This window comes from Lampetra planeri, chromosome 10 (assembly GCF_965212315.1).
Source record: "Lampetra planeri chromosome 10, kcLamPlan1.2.h2, whole genome shotgun sequence".
NCBI classification, from domain to species: domain Eukaryota; kingdom Metazoa; phylum Chordata; class Hyperoartia; order Petromyzontiformes; family Petromyzontidae; genus Lampetra; species Lampetra planeri.
Window position 1 is genome coordinate 1,843,977 of NC_136116.1, and position 20,960 is coordinate 1,864,936.

At 54.2% G+C, this 20,960-nt stretch overlaps 1 protein-coding gene across 1 annotated transcript in view; it reads right to left on the reverse strand.

The window, feature by feature from the left end:
- LOC144720816 (reversion-inducing cysteine-rich protein with Kazal motifs-like) overlaps positions 1-20,242 on the reverse strand; it is a 48,035-nt gene extending 27,793 nt beyond the window's left edge. The window contains exons 1-4 of the mRNA XM_078597881.1: positions 19,885-20,242; positions 18,906-18,964; positions 18,132-18,206; positions 10,583-10,619 (exon numbers count right to left, since the gene is read on the reverse strand). Coding sequence (XP_078454007.1) covers positions 10,583-10,619; positions 18,132-18,206; positions 18,906-18,964; positions 19,885-19,978 — 265 coding nt within the window. The 5' untranslated portion in view covers positions 19,979-20,242. The remainder of the gene's footprint in view (positions 1-10,582; positions 10,620-18,131; positions 18,207-18,905; positions 18,965-19,884) is intronic.
- Between the last annotated feature and the right edge of the window lie 718 nt (positions 20,243-20,960).

Consider the following 20,960-nt stretch of genomic DNA (forward strand, 5'->3'; position numbering starts at 1 on the left):
CGCCAGTTAATGGTGGTGTTGGGACAAAAAGAGATGATTTATTTATTTTCATTTCATGAAAACTAATCTTCAGAAAGAACACGGAGTTGCGTTTGCAGAGGGGTCGCCCGACAATTCGGCGCTTCTTCCACGCACGCGAGCTGTCCTCGGGTGGAGATGGAGCGGGTTGTGAGCGCGATAATCCCATAAAATCACTCCTCCTCACACTACTAACTGCAGCGTTGCTCACAATGTATTTAGGGTGCCTTCAAGGTCACCTTCAATACACACGGCACGGCGTAATGCACACGCGCTAAGAGGCGTGGAGAGAGGCGTCCTTGGAATTGCATTGAGGGGCAGAAAGAGGAACACGTGGATTAGGGAACGCATGCAGGTTATTGACATCATTCAAACTGCTAAGCAAAGTAAGTGGGCTTGGGAAGGTCACGTGGCCACAAGGGATAATAATGACAGAGTGGCAGCCAAAGAATGAAACGCATCAGGGGAGACGTCCACCATGGAGATGGAGCGATGCAAGAGGCTCGTGTGCTAAGTGGATAAATGCATTGCAGGACCGTGCCAACGTCCAATGAAGCCGCGTAAACAGCGGCACGAGCCAGCGATCGCAAGTCCGTGCCACGTGCGGTGCCGTACGGTCCGCCGGCGACAGGGACGAGTTCCCACGCACGCGAGCACGAGTCGAATTGGCGGAAAATCACGAGAAAATTCCCTCCTCACGCCCCCGGCTCTCGCCCAGAGAGAGAGAGAGGGGGGGGGGCTCATGCGGCCGCCACGGCAGCCGTGCCCGCGATCGGACTCGCAGCCCCCCCCGCCCCGTGCCCCAAGCCCCCCCCCCCCCCCCGTGGCCCCCCGTGGCCCCCCTCGAGCTTGCCACAACAAAGCCGCCGGCGCTGCCCGCGTGGGCGTGGCTAGGGAGCCGCATCCCCCCACCCCACCCCCCCACCACCCCCCACCAACCCCCCCACCACCCCCACTACCCCCACCCCCCCCACCACCCCCCACCACCCCCACCACCCCCCCCACCACCCGCATCACCACCCCACCACCACCTCCCCCCCACCACGCGCGTGCGTGCGCGTGCGTGCGTACAGTGCACGCGCACGCGGACGTGGCTCCCCGCGGAGGCGCCGGTTGCCGAGGCAACAGCCTCCCAGCTGAAGCAGAAGGAGGAGAAGCAGCGAGAGGCAATTTTGGTTTTCCAGGGCAACGGGCCGCTGCAGAAGAATGGTTTTAATGGTGCACGGCAGCATCGCATGGACACGGGGGAGGGGTGGGCGCAGGGTACATGGGGTAGTGGTGGTGGTGTGAATGGTGGTTGTTTGGTGGTTCCGAATCTGAGTGTGCGTGGTGGTGGTGGTGGTGGTGGAGGCCATGGGATGTGTGGTGCTAGTGATGGTGGTGGTGTGAACGGCGGTTGTTCGGTGGTACAGATCAGAGCGTGGGTGGTGGTGGTGTTTGTGCTCGTGATGGTTCGTTGGTTGTACGGATCAGTGGGTGGTGGTAGTTGGAGGCACGGTATGGGTCGTGGTAGTGACGGTGGTGGTGGGAGTTGTGGTAGGGGAGGCGGTGTGAGTGGTGGTGTGTGGTGTGGGAGTGTAGCGGTTACCTCGCTGCACTATTAACCCGAGTTAGTTTCCCGTTCACGGCCACCAACAGCAGTGACGATTATCTGTACAAGTCTTGGGCCTCTCCTAGGTCGACTCGGCCTAAAATGAGTGCCTGGTGCAATGTGTAAACATCGCCACTGGGGAGACAAAGGTGGCCGGGTGTGGTACTGGTCACCCACCCCCCTCTTGTGTCACACTGGCCTTCGTAAGTGCTCGCTAATAGCACTTCCCCTAAAAATATGCTTCGGCTATGGGTGGGGGATCGTTGTCTTTGTGATGTGGCCGACCGTGCGTGTGATTCTGTGGCTCTGCGGTGTTTGCGACACGCATCGTGGTGTTGATCACGGCGCTTGTCGCGGTGCGTGCTGTGGTTTGTGTTACGGGGCGGGTCGTGCGGCGCGGGCCGCGATGCTCGGGGTCACGGTTGTGATGCTGTAACCAGGGCGGGCAGCTGCCAGCATTCATTACGAACACCGCTGAGCCTAATAGACCCGAGCATTAGGAGGGCACCACTGCCTGCCAAAACGCTCCGACTCGCTCACCTGGCCACGCGGGCCAGCGCCGTAGAAGTATGCCGCCTGCCTGTGATATTACGTCGCTCGCCGTCTAATCGCCGTTGCCTTAATGTAGAATTTGCCGACCATTTGATCTCCCCGCAAAGTCCGCGTCGCACCTGCTGAGGGCTGTTAGCGCCCGGCCGGCATAATGAGCGCCCTTACACGGCCCCCCCTCCGCCGCCGCCGCAGATCACACCCAGGGCCCACTTTGTCATCATTAGCGGCGCTGCTCTCCGGATCGAGCCGCGCAGGACTCAATCGGTGAGGCGGAGTTATAAATCTGCATGAATCAACAGCAAAAGTGGCCTAAACGTATGCTTATAAATAAACAGTGCAGGCGGCCGTAACATTTCGAATAAATCCGTCCCGTGCGCCGCTTTATGAGCACTCAAATCAAATCACGTGCGTCCCACACCGAGTGGCTGCAGCCAAGAAATTCTGGGCTCCGTTCCAGGCGCGAGAGTGTGAACCCCACGGCCCCAGCGAGAGAGAGACGATCCCGCAACCACTCCCCCTCTAAGCCTCTTCCCCCAAAATCCACCCCCCCCCCGAAGAAAGCCCCCTCCTCCAGAGGCCCCTACGGGGACCACAACCCCCAACTTAAAGTTATTGTCGACCATCAGAAAACCTACATCTTTATCTTGGCTCCTGCTCGTTCACAATTGCTCGTTGGGGCCTTCTGTCTGTGTAGAGTCTTAACAAGAACAATGCTTTGCAGAATAACGCGCAACAACACGGGCAGAAAGGTCTCCTATCCCCGTGATGCACAGGTGCCACTGTTTAGCACGAAGTGGTTGTATTTATAAGCTGTCTATGGGACGGTGATACGTTGCAGAGGTCCACGGTTCAAATCCAGCGGACACCCTGTTTAATACTGCCGGTGTAACAATCGTAAAAAAGCGAGCCTTTTGCATCACAGCGGACGTTCAAAAGCCGCGATGTCGTTTGCAAGAGCAGGGCTCATTGAGTGCCGGCGTCAGGATCCAAATTTTCGAAATTAGAAACATTGCACCCAAATTAAATCTAAGCAGCAATCATCGCCCCTTGCTGCGAAAACTTGGCAGGACTCTCCTGAAAGAGTTATGTGACTCAGCGAGATTTCCTTGGGTAAAGAAGCACAGTGACAATAACAATAATATTCTACTTGCATTGTGTAACTGCACAGACTTGTTGCTGGTGCGTTCACAATCTTTGCATGCCGCTTGCAAGCAGGGTCCCGGGGTAATACCCAAGAGCCGCTATTGAAATATCAATTACAGTGCTGTAAAAATATAAAAATGTGGCGCCGTGGTGGCGAGATGTTAACTACCTTGTTTGGTATACAGGAGGTCGTGGATTGGATCGAGACCCCGACACCTGCTGTGTATTTCGAATGCGCATACCTCTCTCTCCCCGTGGTCGTGTAGATTTTGCTCCGGGTTCTCTAGTTTTTTTCCTCAAAAATTTGAATCGACATCACGCGTTTAGAGTATTTGGCTGCGATATATTTCCACGTGATAAGCCACTTCATTGAGATATCATTTGTGACCAGGTCACTTATGAAAAAGAGCTATATAGCTCAGTGAGCATTAGATGGTAAAAATATAAACAGTAGCTTACATAGTTAAATAAAATAAATCCGGTGTTTTGGTGGCCTTCCAATGACAGTGAATCCAATATTTTAAGAGAGAAGGATAAGTCGCGGTGAAGTCCGAAGCTAACCACGACGGGAGGACACCCGGGGCTCCCCGCCACGTGCGGAGCTCCGAATCTCCCCTCCATCGCCGGCGAGGCGCCACCGCAGGGCCACCGCAGCATCATCATAATCATGATCGTCGTCGTCCTTGTTGTCGTCATCATTGTCCAGCGCTCCTACAGCGACGACTCCCAGTCTCAAACTCTCCTCCAACCCCAACGGTTTGACGAGGGCCTCCCCAAACAGCGCACGGGTCGCTGTTCCGGTTTACTTGACCATACTTCACCCCGCCGGTCAGCGTGCAGCGATAAAGCTGATGGGCATATACGTGGGAGCTTGGCGGTGCAGTAAACCAATGGATTTTGCTGCACTGCACTAAGCTGTCCACAACTGTAGCCCCACAGCCCATGACACCTACAATGCATTGGTGGTCACTCATCTAAGCACTATCCAAACTCAGCCCTGCTTAGCTTCATCGATTTGATCACAGGAATAAACAGTTATTAAACACTCAACTTTACGAAGCAACGCAGAGGTTGTATCTAGAGTGTAAATCAGGTGGCACACATATCCACCAATGGTATGGCCAATATGTGAGCGTTAAAGGAATCTCTGGACAGGACTCCCATGCCAGCAAAAAGAGCAGCGTGGAAAAGCCCCACACCCGGGTGAGTGCACGCAACGCCTAATTGCCCACCGGCGTCATACATGGGGGCCACAGGCCTTCCTCTTTCTGCTGCTGCGTTGGCAGTGGGGCACAAGCACCAATTCAACACATTCGTCAATAACGCTGCCAACCACATCAAGAAAACTATATACAGAAGGCGACATTCCGGATAATGGCCTCTTCTTCATAGCGGAGCAATGCTACGAAGAAGACATCCATCGGCAGAAACGTAGCCCTACTAAATATAGTTTATGCTCCTTAGGGCAATTGCCCTTCCGGTCGTTATGCAGATGAGCACGCGTCCACGTGCCCCTACAACCCCCTCTCCCCCTTCCAGTGGGCGGTGGGGCCATGCCGAGCAATGTCCCCACAGAGATAAAAGTCTCGCTCGGACCCTGGCCACGCACGCGATTAAAGGCCATCGCGGCCCCATGAAGAGCTTGGGCAGGGCGGCCGCGGCCTCACGCCTCACTGAACGCCACCCCACCTCCCTCTGCTGCTGCTGCGGGGGGGGGCATCGCGTGCCCCTCCCACGACCCCGACTCTCTCTCCCAAGCCAAGGTGCAACATCGGACACTCCGTTTCCCACTTCCACACTACTGCGCTGGAGGCGAGCCAGGCCTTGCAACGTCAAGGGGAGTTCACTGGGACAGCCGTGCCAGCGCACATAGCAGTAGTCGCCGTAGTAGCACTGCAGGAAGGGAATGCTCCCTCCCTGTACCCCCTCCCCAGCCTTCGTGAGGTGGAGTTGAGGCGCAATGAACCCAACGACCTGAGTTTGATTCCCCAGCCTTGCAAAGTACCTTCGTCTGAGAGAAATCAATTTCGTGTGAGCCCACCACATTCAAACAATGATCAGCCACTGCCGAAGTGTTTGTCCTGCCGTGTTTCAGATCTGCCTTATGTTCACGAACACTGTCCGAGACATGTCGCTTAGTTTCCCCGATGTAACTATTGCCGCAGATACAGCTCAGTTTGTAGACGCCAAGGTATTGCATGTCAGGGATCCTATCCTTCACAGATGGAATCAGATCACGAATTTTATTTACTGTGTTAAATCGAGCCTGGATCTTGTGTTTGCTCAAGATTTTGGAAATAGTTTTGGTGACCCCTGCTATGTATGGCAAGGTGATGGTTTTGATTGGGTCCTCAGATGGTTCTTTCCCAACGGTTGGGGTGATAGCTTTACGGATTGTGTGGTCCGAATATCCATTCATCTTGAGAGCTTGGCGTACGTGTTTCAGTTCACTGGCTAGGTGATGATGGTCGGAGATACATCGAGCTCTATGGTGTAGAGTTTTGGGATGGATGGTGGTGGGAGTCAGGTTTTAGGTAGGCATCCGTATGAGTTGCTTTCATGTAGACAGTGTCCCATTGAGCCATTTGATCTCTTTTCGATTAGAACATCCAAAAATGGTAGCTTGCCATCCTTTTCCACCTCCATGGTGAATTGGATGGCTGGGTGTATGGAATTAATGTGGTTGAGGAATTGGTTCAGAGCTGGTCGGCCATATGGCCAGATGACGAACGTGTCATCTATGTGCCTCTTCCACAAGGACGGACGTAGAGTGGATTCCTGGATGGCATCTGTTTCAAAATCTTCCATGAAAACATTGGCTACAACCGGAGATAAGGGAGAACCCATTGGGGTGCCTTCAACTTGTTTGTAAAATGTTACATTTGAGGTGAAGTATGTATTGGTGAGGCAGTGTCTAACCAATATTAACCTTTGCTCAATGCAAGAAACACGTTACACTCTCATCTGTCGCGACCACGGTAGGGCCGTTGGTGGCCGCTTTCACCTTTTTTGGGGACCAAAAACGGGCAGAGCTGTGCTCGGTAAACCGTGCACAGCACAGAAGCGTGACCAACATCTCTGCACGGTTACATCCCATTCTCATCTCTGTACATAACAGCAGCAGCAGCACCTCACCTGGCGGGCGGGCGGACCTGAGGGGCCCGCCCTGCTTGGTGAGAGGAGGTTCCAGTTTCCTGGCCTCGGGGCCCTATTCTTTGTTGACACCCCCCACCGCTCCACCCCCGCACGTTGTTTTTTTGGGGGGGTTCACGAAGCTCCCAACGGAGCATGGGGTGGGGGTGGCGCGGATTGAAACCTCGCGTAAAAAATGAGCGACAGCCATCCACGCCCCCCACCGACGCGTGTGACATTTAGCAGCTGCTGGAGTCTAAAGCATTTGTTTTGCCAGGTAGCGTGGGTTGGTGGGCTGGGCAGGCCCCCCCACCCCCCGTCTAACAGTCCCCAAAACCCCCTCCCACCACCACAACCCTCCCCGGTCGCCACCTTGATGAGAAACAGCCGTCAGAGCAAGGAAAACACTCGGCTCACTGTCTCGGCGTTCGCGAGCGGACCACGCTGTTCCGCTCGAGATGCGGGAAGCGTCGTTAAAATACATCTGGCTTCACGAACCGGGGAGGTGTGAGGGGTAGGGATTGAAGAAAATGTTTTAATATATTAGCAATGCATCTCCCGAGATAACACGTGTCCCCACTTCTGGGGAAACTGTGATAATTACCGGCGCAGAGGTAGTCACGTCGCGTTGTCGTAGCTGTCAACCCATACGGTTTACCCGTATTCTTGAACAGGAAAATTTAGTTTTCAGGTCCATGCGGCATACAGCCGTTTCAATACGGGCAATATATATTGTCTATTTGTTTGTGTTTCTCCCTTGTGATAGAACTTTGTAGGATGAACGTTGAGAATTAAAAGGGGCACGGGGTGACCAATACGGTCTGAATTGGTCTGTAATAAGTTAGGCACTGATAAGGGGTTGACATGTAGGAGTAACTTGCTGCGAGAATTTCTGAAAACATCTCCCACCCAGACACCCCCCCACCACACAACTCTTATCGCTCTGTGAGCCGAGCGCCGCCAAACGCCTGTAAAACGTAAACAGCGGCGGAGCTTGGCGACGACTCCGAGATGGAATTCGTGAAAAAAATAGTCTGCTCGTAAAACATCTCGAGGTTAGAGGGAGTACTTACTCATCGGGAAGGCGTTCGCGCCTGATGCGAATTAGGGAGTCGTTCTGCTGTGGAGAATCTCAAATATATTCCTTTTGACACTTGACGCAAATCCCAAGGGGCTTGGAATTGCCTTGCAAAAATACACGGCAGCCTTGGGCAGACGAAATGTGGGTGCCATTGTTGCATAAAGCCCTCAAGTTTGAGCGGCAGAGGCAGCTCCGCGTCGCATCAAACCACACGAACGGGGGAAGCCAAAAATACTGGAGAATGGGATTCGGTACAGAAAAGGCCCGATAGGCGTAACACCATGCCCTCCCTTGAAGCTCACATCTCTATGCAATGACAATAACATATCACGTGACAGTACAATAGTGCGGGCGAGTACGTTGAATGACACTTGTAATGTGTGTATTGTGTGAGTCTGCGTGCTTCTTGTGCCCATTTCTCAGGACCTTTTGACAGCGTCTGAGCAGAGCCGCTGTGAGATTAACCAGCAAATATTTCTGCATTTCTGCTCCCATGCTCCCTGTCGGTTCTGCCCACCTCCTGGTCAACAAACACAGGCCTAATTGCACATTGCTCGAGTGTGCGAGCTCTTGTCTGATCGCGCGGGGTGGTCTGTACACACAGCCCTGTTGGCTCGCTGCCTCCCTCTCTCGCCTCCCCGTCCATCCGTCCGTCCATCTCTCTCAGATCTGTTGTTGTCCTTCACGGGTCCTCCGCTACTCGATGGGGCATACATGTACTCCATACAGCACTCGGTGCCACCACCACCGCCCACGCAACGCCACCCTCCTACTCAACCCCCGCAACTACCAGCCTCTCCCCTGCGCGCCTCTTCTCACGTCACTCCTCCGCACGGCAGACCGCTGGAATAACACAGCTGAAGAAGCATCGCTCTTGTTTGCGTTGGGCCGCTTTGCTGGGTTTGTTGTTTCGGAATTAGGCGAAAGCGACGGTGCGGTCAGAGGGCCGAGCCTCGACTCTATTAAAGCTCTTATCTTCAGGGGATATCGCTGGGCTGGTGCGGCACGGACTCCTCCTCCTTCCCACGCGCTCTCACGCGACGAGGATTCTCATGAGGACTGCTCGTCAACGCTGACCGAGTAACACTTTTGAGGTTTTCACAGAGTGTTTTTATTTTCCTACCCCCAACCCTCCCACACGTAACCAGTGGCAGCTGAGGGGGTTCCGGTCCCAGGGGAAGGCTGTCGCTTGGCAACTGGCCTGAGCAGGAGGAGGAGGAGCGGGCGAGGGGACGAGGAAGGGTCGGTCTCTCGTTTCCCCATCGAGGTTACAGCTATCGCCTTGCCCGGCCGTAGCAGGCGGCCCCAAAGCATAGGCGGCCAAGAATCCAGTCCACCTGTTCCACTCCATTATCCTGCATCTCACTTATACTCAATCTATAAATATACAAACATTATTTATTTACCTAAGGAAGCCAAACTGAATCTCAAAAGAGTCCTACTTTGGGATGTTTGGATAATCCATTAATGAGTGTTTGGCATGTGGGAGGAAACTGGAGTACCCGGGAGAAATGCCATGCGTATGTGAGCATACTTAAAGCTGTGCACGGATAGATTCAAGCTGCTGTACTGCCTCGTATTGGCCTCTTCCAAACGTGAGCCTACACCACCTGGCATTCCGAGGCAGTCTCCTATTCAACCAGTGCCAACCGGGCTCCAACTGGCTTCTCGCTTGCTAAGACCGATGAGATCAGGGTGGGGGACGTCAGGATAACTTGATGGCAAGGCGCACATGCAACAAAGTGTTGCACACCCAGCACCAAACGTGCGATTGTGAGCGCAAGTTACAGTCTTCACGGCACAATAGCATGAAGCAAACTGTTTACACTGCCTCCCGCTCCCTCCCAGCGTGCATCACAACTTGATGACAATCCACGCAAACCGGGGGTGCATTGCCGCCGCCGCCTCCGCCGGGCGATCTGCAATTGGCACTGCAATTTGTAGCCCTTTGTTTGGCAGTCAGGGTCGGGGCAAGTGAACGGGAGCTGCGCGTGAGTGGGGGTGGTGGTGGTGGTGCCGATCCATTATGCAGCGCGAGCACGTTTCACACCACCGGCTCGTTCCACGACCCCCACCCCCACCAGCAACAAATCCGCCCTGCGTTACGGCCATCACTGCCACAGCCCCCAGAGAGCCGCCACAGCCGCAACGACGCACACACACGCGCGTGCCACCACCCCCTGTCGCTTTACAAGAGCAGAGGTGACCTGGGTGGCGGCGGGCTCCCTTGCACCTCCGAGGATTGTCTCGCAAAAATTAAATTAAAAAAACGTGTTTCAAACGGCGTTCAGGCTTGACGCGCTCTTAATTTCACGGGGCGAATTTTAAGGGGGGAGGGGGGGGCGGAGTGCGAGGAAAATCGGCCGCAGTTGCTGGGATGATGCGGTTGTTGATGCGCTTGTTGATCTGCAAAAGTTTGTTTGAAGCACTCCCAGGCCCGGCGGTGGGGAGGAGTGAGGCCAGGGCGCAGCCGCTTATCTCGTCACGACACGGCACCCCCCGGCAGTGCTGCTCACATCGAACGCTAATCAGCCGGCGCAGGGACACGGCACAACTGCCGGGGGCCTACTTGCCCTCTACCACTCGCCACCCCTCCAGCCTCCACCGTGGCCTCCTGCCACCCCGTCACAGAGACGCAACCCAGAGCAATGGCATAGGGGGGCCATTGCACCCCCTTGTAGATGTTTTTATGGTCCAGACCATTTTGGACATTTTCCATGAACGTATAATTGTAAGCAACACAATTTATATTTTCCTGATGTATATTACATTGTTTTTATACATTTGACTCAACGCGATATGAAAATGTAATTGTGTGAATTGCTTAATGATTGCCATATTGAATCTAACACACATGCATTCAGTCATGTGTGTTTCATCTGAAATAAAGACCGAGTTGGGAAAACTTTTTGTTCCAACTCAGTGGAAAAATATTTCCTCCCCCACCCCCCGCTGCGAAACGTCTCGCTGGGTGCGCCACCGCCCATCCCTGCCACTACCGCTCGCTGCGCCCGGCGCAAGCGTTGGGCCCTCACTGCGCCCAGCGTGGGAACGTGGTTGCTTACCTGGGAGCGTGGAGTTGACGCAGTCCCAGAATTCAAGCTGCAACGACAGAAGAAGAAGATAAAAACATCACAGGAATTAGTCGGTAACCTCGAGTCCACGTGTGTTTTATTTGTCTGTTTATGACGACTGCATTCTTCCAGCACACAATAGGTAACTATACAGGGCAGAGATTATCAACGGGAAGACGACTGTACATCATGTGCAATATGAATAAGCCGGCATCTTTAGTTTGAGGGCTGCTGCTGCTACTATTGTTTCAGGTGTCCCCTGGAAGAATAAATATGTGTCAATGGATTCTCATCTAAAAGATAATAAACGAAGTTCACGTGTGCACGTGCGTGGATATGAGCCGCTGTGATTGCACTGGGGCGCTTTCTGAAGAAATTGGTTGCGTAAATTGCCATTAAAGTTAAAGGCAAACCAAAATCAAAGGGATATTTTGTTATTGTGGTTGTGTATCTTGGTCATGTATCACGGACCGACACCAGTTTAAAGTCTCCTTAATGAAAAAAAAGTATTTAAAGTTGCGGTTATGTGTGTCATTATAATACAGTATTTCAGTGACATCACTGCATTAATGGTTTAAGTGCATGGGGAGTAGCATCACAGTGACGTCAGCAGGAGGGCTATAACGATGCTCATGACCCTCACTTTGAAGCATTTGTCTTATCATTCATAAAGCCGCAAAGATATGGCCCTGGTACATATCGTCCAGAAGAGACGTGTTTGCGTGCGTTGGTGTTTTGGCTTGCGTTCTTTTTTCATTGGAAAATAACTACCTCGTGTGCAGTGGCATTTTTTTTTACGAAGCCCTCAGCCGTGAGGCCAAAGTGACCCAATCCACGCGAGAATCCGCCCACTCTAGATGGAGCCAAACGAGCCAAATGTGTTCACGGCATCTGCAATCTCACAAACACGAATAACCGAGGGCACGCGTGGCGCACGGATGCACATCGTCCATCTGCAATGCACATGTGGATTCCAACACTTGCAATACAATGCAAACGTGGATTTGTACGGCGTACAAACCGCGACCACATCACAAGACACTGTCGAAACAGGAGTACATACCTGCGTAGAGATTTATTAAAAAATAATATTTTTTTTCTATCTACGTGACTTTACTGAAAGAGCCAAATAATATGCATATAAAGATTTATCGTAGTTTTTTTCAAACAGCAGAAAATGATGGGTGGTATTCAGTAGACCACGGCGAGATCCGATAGGACTTGATTGGCAGGAGCTTATTTGCAAACACCCACGTGGAGACGATTGAGTCTTGAGTTTAGACTTTGGCAGAAGAGGAGGTGGTTCACCAATACAAACGGCCAGGAAGGGAGTCCCAGACAGCTGGAGCAGCATCAGCGAAAGAAGTGACCTCCCATCGAGCGAAGGTTGACTTGCGAGATTCAAAAACTCGCTTGTTGATGCACAATGTGTAAACGTTGAGGTATCCTACTCGGATTAGCACTCCTTCAATCAGCAGTGCACGTCGCACGTGTGCGTAACAGTGAAGGGAGCAAGTAGGACTCCAGGGCTTGGCTTCCAACAACCGGGGGCACAGCATGAGACCCATTCGGAACCTTCTGCACGTGGCCCATGGCGACTCCATCGAGGGATCTCTCTCCCTTGAGCCACGCACAATCGAGTCTCCCTACCGGAGGTATTCATTTCAAGTAATTCGCAATTTCTGTAAGCGATTAGAAATTGACAGTGGCCAAGGCAATGCCGCTCTGAAGTTGCTGCACACGACATCAGTGCGAACAGCGAGAGGACCACGCGATGCGTGGTCTGCGCCTTCCTTGAAAGCAGCCAGCAGCTTGAGCCAACGCTCATTAACATAGCCGACACAGCAGAGGCATTGGAACTTAAACTCTGCAGCCCCCACATGCCGCTCCTGCTGCATCCCCCTCCCACTCTGCTCCCCGGGACTGCTGTCAATCTCACGACGTCCGACGGCTCAGAGCGCTCAACTTTTATTCTGTCTCTGAAATTCACTCCGTTTTATTTTTCCACCCACGTTCTTACAAAACTTGCGACAAGACACCATCGCACCATCGACTCCCAAAAACTATTTTTTTTTATCTCGACGCGTCGACATGTCCCAACGATTAGACTCAAATCCGGGCCAGCAAACTGCGACTTCTTCACAAAAATCTCGTCGGACTTTAAGTGTACGAAATCAAATTAGCGCAGAAACTAAAAAAAACCCTGGGCTTTCGTGGCACAAAGGGCGGAACTAATATCTGGCTGACCCGACAGGAAATGTGTGTCCCTGTGCCCCTGTGTCTCGCTTTGTTTCCTGGCTCGCCTCCCCTGCCACCACCCATCCGCCCGTCACCCGCACGCCATCCGCACCCCGTCATGGCGCCTCTTGCCGGGGTCCTCTCCATTAACATTCCTGGACCGTGAGTGGAGGGAAGGAGTAGGGGGGGCGGGGGGGGCGCTGCCTGTCGCCACTCATTACCCGACTCCTCGGCACAAATGCCAGCTTTGTCCCGGTTTCTCCCTCGGGACTTTAGCCTCCGACTCACACTCCAGCCTCAGCCACGATCATCCCCGCGACCCCTTCCCGCTGCGGCCGCTCGCGACCCTCGGGCCGTGCCCTCAGACGTCGAGGGAGAATTCATTCACGATGTGGGGGGGGGGGTTCATCGGCGCTGCCTTGAGCCAAGTGCGACTGAAACCCTCGCGAAGTGAATTCCCGGGGCTATGGAAGTGGAGTGAGGCTAACTGTGGAACGTGTATGTTTCAAACGCAGTTTAACGAACAAAAACTGTGGCGATGCCACTTCTGCGGAGGGGCACGATGCAGCCAATGTTCAACTTCACGTGGACGTGACACCCCAGACAGCACGAGTGACAAGGCGCAGTGCTTTTGTCCGCGTAGCATTCTGCGCCGACCCTCATCCCCTGTGTGTGTGCGAGAAACGGCTTGGGACGCCCATCAATTTGTACAAATGGAGCATTACGTTCGGCTCCTCCCAACTACTACGACGTTTAAATAAAGACACCGCTCGTAAACATCGCAGCAACATGTTTTGACTTGACTGTAATAATACTAATCGCGCTAGACTATAATCTAGAGGCGGGCGTGATTCTTCAGGATGTTACAGCCTCGCTCTCTGCTCTCCCACCAACGCTACGGGGCTGCGTTCCGTGTGTCCGAGGTCGTTCTGAACCCATGGGAAAATCCGAGTGCCGCTCAGGAACCGGAGAGAGACCTCCGCACAGCGACGCCGGCAGTGATTTAAGGCCCTCTCTCACTCATTCACACGAATGGGGTGTTTAACGTACCTACACATTCACTCTTGGAAAGGATTACGTGTTACAATGGTAAGTGCTGCGGGGGAGATATGTTATTGTCAATGGGCTCTCGCGTAGCGCCAGTGGGAAGCCGAGATAATCGGCATCTTCAGGCTCCGTGCGATTCAACGCCAGCGACTGCTGCTGTCAACATTATCACGGCGGGGAGGCGGCCCCGAGTCAACATCACCCCGACGTGAACCGAGAGCCCCTGTAGGTGCGATCGTCAAACACAAGCGAAAACAGTTTCGCCGCACAAACACTCATCGGCACGCACAACGACAGAGATCTCCCGTATAGCCTGAACACACTCCTGGGGCAAGTGCTGTTAGCGAGCATCTACGCACACGTGCACACACGCGTGGCCTATATACAGTAGTCGGCTTTCTGTTTTATATCCACTGGCGTCGGTGTTTACAATCACTGTGATGCATCATCGTTAATGGGTCCCAGCCGAGCCCGCGACATGGACAAGGACTTGTTTGTTTATTTGTCTTTTCATTAATGCACGGACTCCCCTTCCTGCTTCTCGTGGGCCTAGGGCTTCCTCCGCCCACCACCATCCATCACCCGCTGCCTCTCTCCCGCACGGGGAAAACACGCGAGGCTTTTCGCACTCTTCTGGTGCCGTGCACGCTGCCTCCCGTGCCGTGTGACGACGCGAGCACTGCCAGGTGGAGACGGACAGGTGTGTGTGTGTGATTGACAGGTGTGTGTGTGTGATTGACAGGTGTGTGTGATGGACAGGTGTGTGTGTGATGGACAGGTGTGTATGTGTGTGTGACACTGTGTGTGTGTGTGCGATGTACAGGTGTGTGTGTGTACGGGCTAGAGAAGAGATGGAGTGATGTGGTACAGGAGGACGTGGAGCTGAGTGGACTTGCCGATGACTGGTACCATCGGTGTCAAGATCGGCCTCTGTGGAGGAGGCTCGTGAAGGACGCTGCTACTGGGCAGTTGGAGGCAGTCACCCTCCAGCAACAACGGAGGGCGGAGGAGTGACGCTCACAACAACGAGCGGAGCACAGCAAGTTGGCACAATAGGGGGCACAGGTGGTGCATCAGCCAGTCATCTCGGTCATCTCAGTCAGTCAACACGTGGCATCTGGGTCTGCCCCGTGACCTCCTGTCAGCGGGCGTTCGACACTTCACGTGGACTCAAGGTGCACATGGCCTGGCACAAGCGTCGTGGTGACGTCACCACCACTTAGTGGCGAATAGCGGTTGTTGTTGTTGTGTGTGTGATGTACAGGTGTGTGTGTGATGGACAAGTGTGTGTGTGATGGACAAGTGTGTGTGTGATGGACAGGTGTGTGTGTGTGCACAAGCGTGTGTGTGTGGACCTGCGAATGTGATGCAAGGAGGGTGATTGGTTCGTTTTTTCTCACAGCTGTTAAGAAGAAAGCCACAGATAAACGCTACAGAATATTTGTGGCTTTCTTTTGAAAAAAAAATCGGTCCGACTTCTTTAGTGATACAAGACGATGACTTCAGCTTCGCTAATTAACATCTGCTTTCTGCCGCAAAGCCAAACATTTCGTCACTGGGAATGGAATTGCCCGGTGATGTCTGCGCCCATGTGTCTGTCTGAACTATTGTCAGTCAAAACAGACACTGACACCCCTTGGCACGTGGGCTGTAATCAGCTGCGAGCCGCATCAATATCCAGTGTGATGAAGAAGATAGGGACATTGTGACAAGTTGGTCCTCCTTTCTTACGAAAATATATTTTTGGCATTTTAAACTAACCGTGTGAATTGTGGCATGCTGGCTGTGGGCGACAGTATGAAGCATCTCATTCACACCACATTCCAATGTTCTTTTGCATTTTTTGCGGGGGGGGGGGGTAGAGTTAAGCTGTTGGCTTCTACGAGTCCAGATTCGCACGTGTGTGCTGAGAGGAGCGGTGGAATTGTTTTTTTAGCTTACCGCGCTGCGAACACAGACACCCGGGTTCAATTACCAGCCACAGCTAACGTGAGTGGCGAGTAATATCTGAACCTGCCTCTGGGCTGCCCCTTCATCAAACTCGCAGTGACCGGCGTGGAGAAGCATGGCCAAACAATCCCCACGAACCGACACAGACCTGTGCCAGGCAAGGGATCGACAAAGGGCCGTCTGTATAGATCTGCATAGACCTCCGACGTGACCGCCGACAAGAAAATACATCGGAGAGCTTCGTGGCACGCGCGCCGCGAGAACCCACGCAGTCACGAGGGCTCCGAATTCTGAATTGGTCCCCCGCACTGCGTCCACGGTGCCGCGCGGCCGCTTTAAATCGCCTCCCAAAGAGCCATCCTGGCTCTGGCTGCTCCGACACGAGGCGGCTGCGGTTTCGCCCCCCGCGTGTGCGAGTCACATGATGGGGTAAAGAAAAGCGCTACCATGTGCCGAGACGAAGCGGGCATCGGATGAAGGGAGGAATGGGAATAGAGATGAGGGGGGGGGTAGGGAGGGTAGTGAGAGCCGACTGGAGGTTGCGTATGTGGCCACATCAGGTGACTCGCATGCTAATTACCGGAGCGCAGGCCACGAGCCGCACTGTGGGGCGAGGACCGAGCTTGCAGGGTGCAAGCTCGCTGCGATGCCAATGGAGGGGGGGGGTGGTGCAACACCAAGACGGCCACTCTGGCCAACTCACATGGTGCTAACCATTGCAACATGCGTTCCGTTCCCCGAATCCACAAATGCCTCACTCATGTTACTTTAAAATTTATAGTCGCCGCCGCCTCCACGCCAACCTTATATCCGTTGACCAGGCGCTCGTAAACCACAGCCATGCGTGCTCAGCAAAACGCGTGCCTTTGAAACAAACGCAGTGCAAAAGGGAGCTTTTTTTTCTCTCACTTTTGTTGCCATTAATCATTTAAACGATTCGCAGACGTCGGTCTAGGGATGGTTTCGCACCGAGATTGCACATTTGCACTCCGCGCACGTCACCCCGCACCGCTAATTGCCAGACTCATTGGCTGATAATTGGCGACCCCGCGCGCTATAAACGACACTCTTGCTGCGCGGTGGCAGACGGACGCCGGTACCTCCTCATCCGCCCGGCCGCTCGCGTCGAGTCCAACCGCAGGACGACGTCTTCGCGAGCGAGAAGGACGCACGCTCGCGGGGACCCGGCGCACGTGCGAGAGTGCGGAGAGGCGGAGGAGGCCGAAGGGCCGAGGGGCCCTGGCGCACGGGGGCCTGGCCCAACAACGGCGTGCTTGTGTGGGCGGCGGGCGCCCAGCGGGGCCCCTTGTCAACCCGCCCGCCTCAATGGCCCATTGACCAGTCCCGTGAAAAGATCAAGGCTCCGCCGAGCAAGGCCCTTCTCTTTTCATTTGGCAAACAAAAAAAACAAAACAAAAAACCCCTAAACGTGAACACACGCTGAAGGGGCTCAGGCTCACAGTCTACACTTAAAATCCTCGCCTCTCAACTTTCCTATTTTCGCTGCATGCTCACGTGGTCGCCGATTTAGCCTCAAAAGCGTTTGACTCATTTGTGACGAACGCGCAATTATTGCACCGCGGTTACGTCAAACGATTCCGGGGTTATGTTTTGCATTAGAACTGCATCTCTCTTACACAAGGAGTGAAACTTGGCTGTGTTGCAAACTGTGGCGGCTCGGTATGCCAACAAGCACCAGGGCCCTGATAACCACATTGGCACGGTCCAGCACTGGCCGCAGCCCAAAAACATCGTCTTTTCTCCCTAAGAAGCCCTCCACTTCCCCCAAGCATCCCTCCCCACAAATCCCTCCACTTCCCTAGCCACTCCCCTCCCCACTCCGTGCCCAGCAGAGCTGCCCAGATCGCTCAGATGGCAATAATTACACACGTTCAAATCCCTGCCTTCAAAGGAGCTCGCCGGGTCTGAACTTGATCAGCCGAGCCATGCGAGATCCTGGAATTATTCCGCAAATATCCATCAAGGAACCCGCGCCGCCGATGCTTACGCAATTCTGCCCGCGTGCGCGAAATGTCCCTCGCTCAGCCCCTGGCCACGCTCCTCGCAGTGTGAACTGCCCGTGTAGGCGGTGGAGGGGGTCATCAGATGTCAGATGCCATCGCTACCAGTGCCACCGACGCAACCGCCCCTCACCATCGCTTCCTCCCAGGGATTCATTTGTCGTGGAGAAATTTCCAGGGCTCTGCCCAAGGCAGAGCCGGGGGGGGCGGGGGGGCGGGGGGGGCGGGGGGGGGGCAGGACCCCCTCTGGTACGGTGCGTGATCGCGTGAGCCTGCTCCCTCACCATGCCGTCGGAGCAGTAACTGGGCAGCTTGTGCAGCAGATGCTTCATCCTGGACTCGCTCTTGGTGGACGTGAGCTGTGGTGGACAAGGCAAGCAACATTGGGATGCATTCCTCGTGTTTACCGGACAAAAGTCGAAAGCTGGCGTGCGTTCACGCTGAGCACAAGCATCCGCTGCCAACACTGGGAGCGAGTGCCACGCTTGGCTGAAGCTGGAGGTGAAGTTGTGGTACAATCGAAGCCTGCTGCATTTCGGTTTCAGGCATTGCACAATTACTGGGCATTTTGGCAATGTCTGCAATGATTGCACGCATGCTGATGTGCGGACGGCATAATAATAACTGATTGTATCGATGCTGCTGATAGGGATTGGCTGCTGCTGCAATTGATGATGACGAATGAATAATGCTGTTGCTGATGAGGATGATGATGACAAGAGCTGAATGCTGCTATGATGATGGATACATTGATGCTACTGATGATGATGGTGATGATGATTATTATTCATGATAGCAATGATAATAATTTATTGCTGCTTATTTATGATTGATGATAATAATTATTCATGATGGTAATTGAATGCTGCTGATGATGATGATGTTGGCTGTGCCGATTACGATGCTGTTACTGCTACTAATACATTCATGATGCTGCTGATGATAATTAACAAAGGTACTGTTGACACAATAAAAAATAATCATCATTGACGATAGTGATTGAATGCTGCTGCTGATAACAGTGATGATGCTGCTGCTGCTGATAATAATCACCGGACCTGCTCGCACACCTCCCGGCAGATGGGGTTTTCCCGAGCCTGGTAGCAGCACGCGGCATCTGCGGAGGTCATAGCGAGAGTCACGGCGGGCGAGGAGGAGGTGGAGGAGGTGGGGGCCGCACTGCGCGCCCACGTGGCTCGACGCACACGGAGCCCGCGTCGCTGCCCACGAGGAGAAGTCGCTGCCCACGAGGAGCAGTCGCAAGCCTCCGCCAATCCCCGCGGAAACGCCGTGAGCCCCGTAATGAGAGGGGGGATTAGTGGGAGCGGATGCTCAGGGACATGCCCCCCTCCCTGCCCCCTCCGTTCCCTGCTGTTCCCTCTTCTACTCACCGCAACCCCACTCACCCCCGAGAGTGTAGTCAGCCGAACCTCGGAGGATCGAGATGCGGTCCCCTTGTGATGCTGATACTGCTGTTGATTATAATTCTGCGACTGATAATGGATTGTTATGATGCTGCGTATGATGCTGCTGCGGCCACGGCTGATGATGCTGTTGGGCATCAGGCTGGCACAGTGGTGACACTTGCGCCTCGCAGCACGAAGGACCTGTGGTCGATTTCCGACTAGGGCGCCCTTGCCGTGTGCAGTTTGCACAGTATATATAGCTCACTGTTCTTCACAAATTCTGTATGGACTTCCTCCGGGGTCTCCTGAGTTTCCTGCCACAGCTACGAGATGAAATATAATTGGTGTTGGCCAAACATCCGAATGCAGGCAAACTAGTATTGGGACTTCAGTGTGATTTTCCTGGGTAAATAAATACGTATTGGATAATCAGTGTTGATGCTGCTGCTGCTGCTCCGCATGCTACTGCACCAGGACTCTCTCTCCGCTGCCGCCGCTCTGTCGCCGCGGGGCGGCGCGGCAGGGAGAGGGAAGCGCGCGGGGATGCGCCGTGCTCGTTGTGGGTTGGGGGGTGGAGGCTCTGCGCGTGGTCTGCGCCGTAGGCAGCCGGAGTGTGTGTCGCTTCACTCACCTTGAGCGCGGGCTGGGTGCAGCTGCAGGAGGCGGGCGACAAGCAGCAGCAGCAGCGGCGGCAGCAGCGCGCTCAGCGCCCGGCCAGCGCCCATGGTCGCAGTGGCAGTGCGCGCATGTTGGGTCGGTCTGGCCCGGGAGACGCAGCCGGGGTCCGGGCGAGAGAGCGGAGACTCCGAGCGCGGCGCGTCACGGGGTGGCGGGGCGGGCGCACGGAGGAGGGGGATGAAAGGAGGAGGAGGAGAGCGCGGGGAGGAAGTGTGGGACGCAGGCGGGAGGGAGGAGAGGATGTGAGGGGGCGAGAGAGGCGAGCAGAGTGGCCCCGCACGCGCGGATCCGCGGGATCGAGTGGAGCAGCAGCCACAGCCGAAGCGCTGCGCCTCCTCCCCCTCCCACGTCCTCCTCCCCCATCTCGCCTCTCCAATCACTCCACACCTCGCTGCCCCCCACATCCTCACACATCACCGTGCCTCTGCACGGGAACACCTGTGAGTGGGGTGGCTATGGAGTGCGCAGGCGGTGCAGCTGCGTCGAATTATGAAAGGAGGGGGATATGGAACTAAAGGGTGAAGCCACTTAACTCCGAGGCATCGGGGCTCATTCCAGCCACGGCTGTCGAGCGCCACGGGGGCTTCGTCGAGTGCGACGCGAGTCCGGCTCTCGGCGCTTCGGGTCGAGTCTTTGACTCACGAACATCTGACCCGACCCGCAAGCCGACTCGCTTTCAATGGACCCGCAACTCGACCCGAACACGCACATTTTTTACTCAATAAATTAGGCCTGGGTGATATATTATTCTCGCAGTGTCAAGCACTATCTTTTTTTATTCCATAAAGGCATCTGTTCCTAAACATGAAGTCTGGAAAACATTGAACCACACGTGGCACACTTTACTTTGCTAATACGGTAGTGCATAGTGGCTGTTTTGTGTGTTTATCTGTGTGTCTCTATGTGTGTGTGTATGCCTGTGTTGATGTACGCGTGTGTGTTGTACAAAGCGGTAGCATCATGGTTTGCACGCTTCTATGAACAGTTCCATTTCTGCACACAGCCAACATCAGTGACGAATATCTAAAC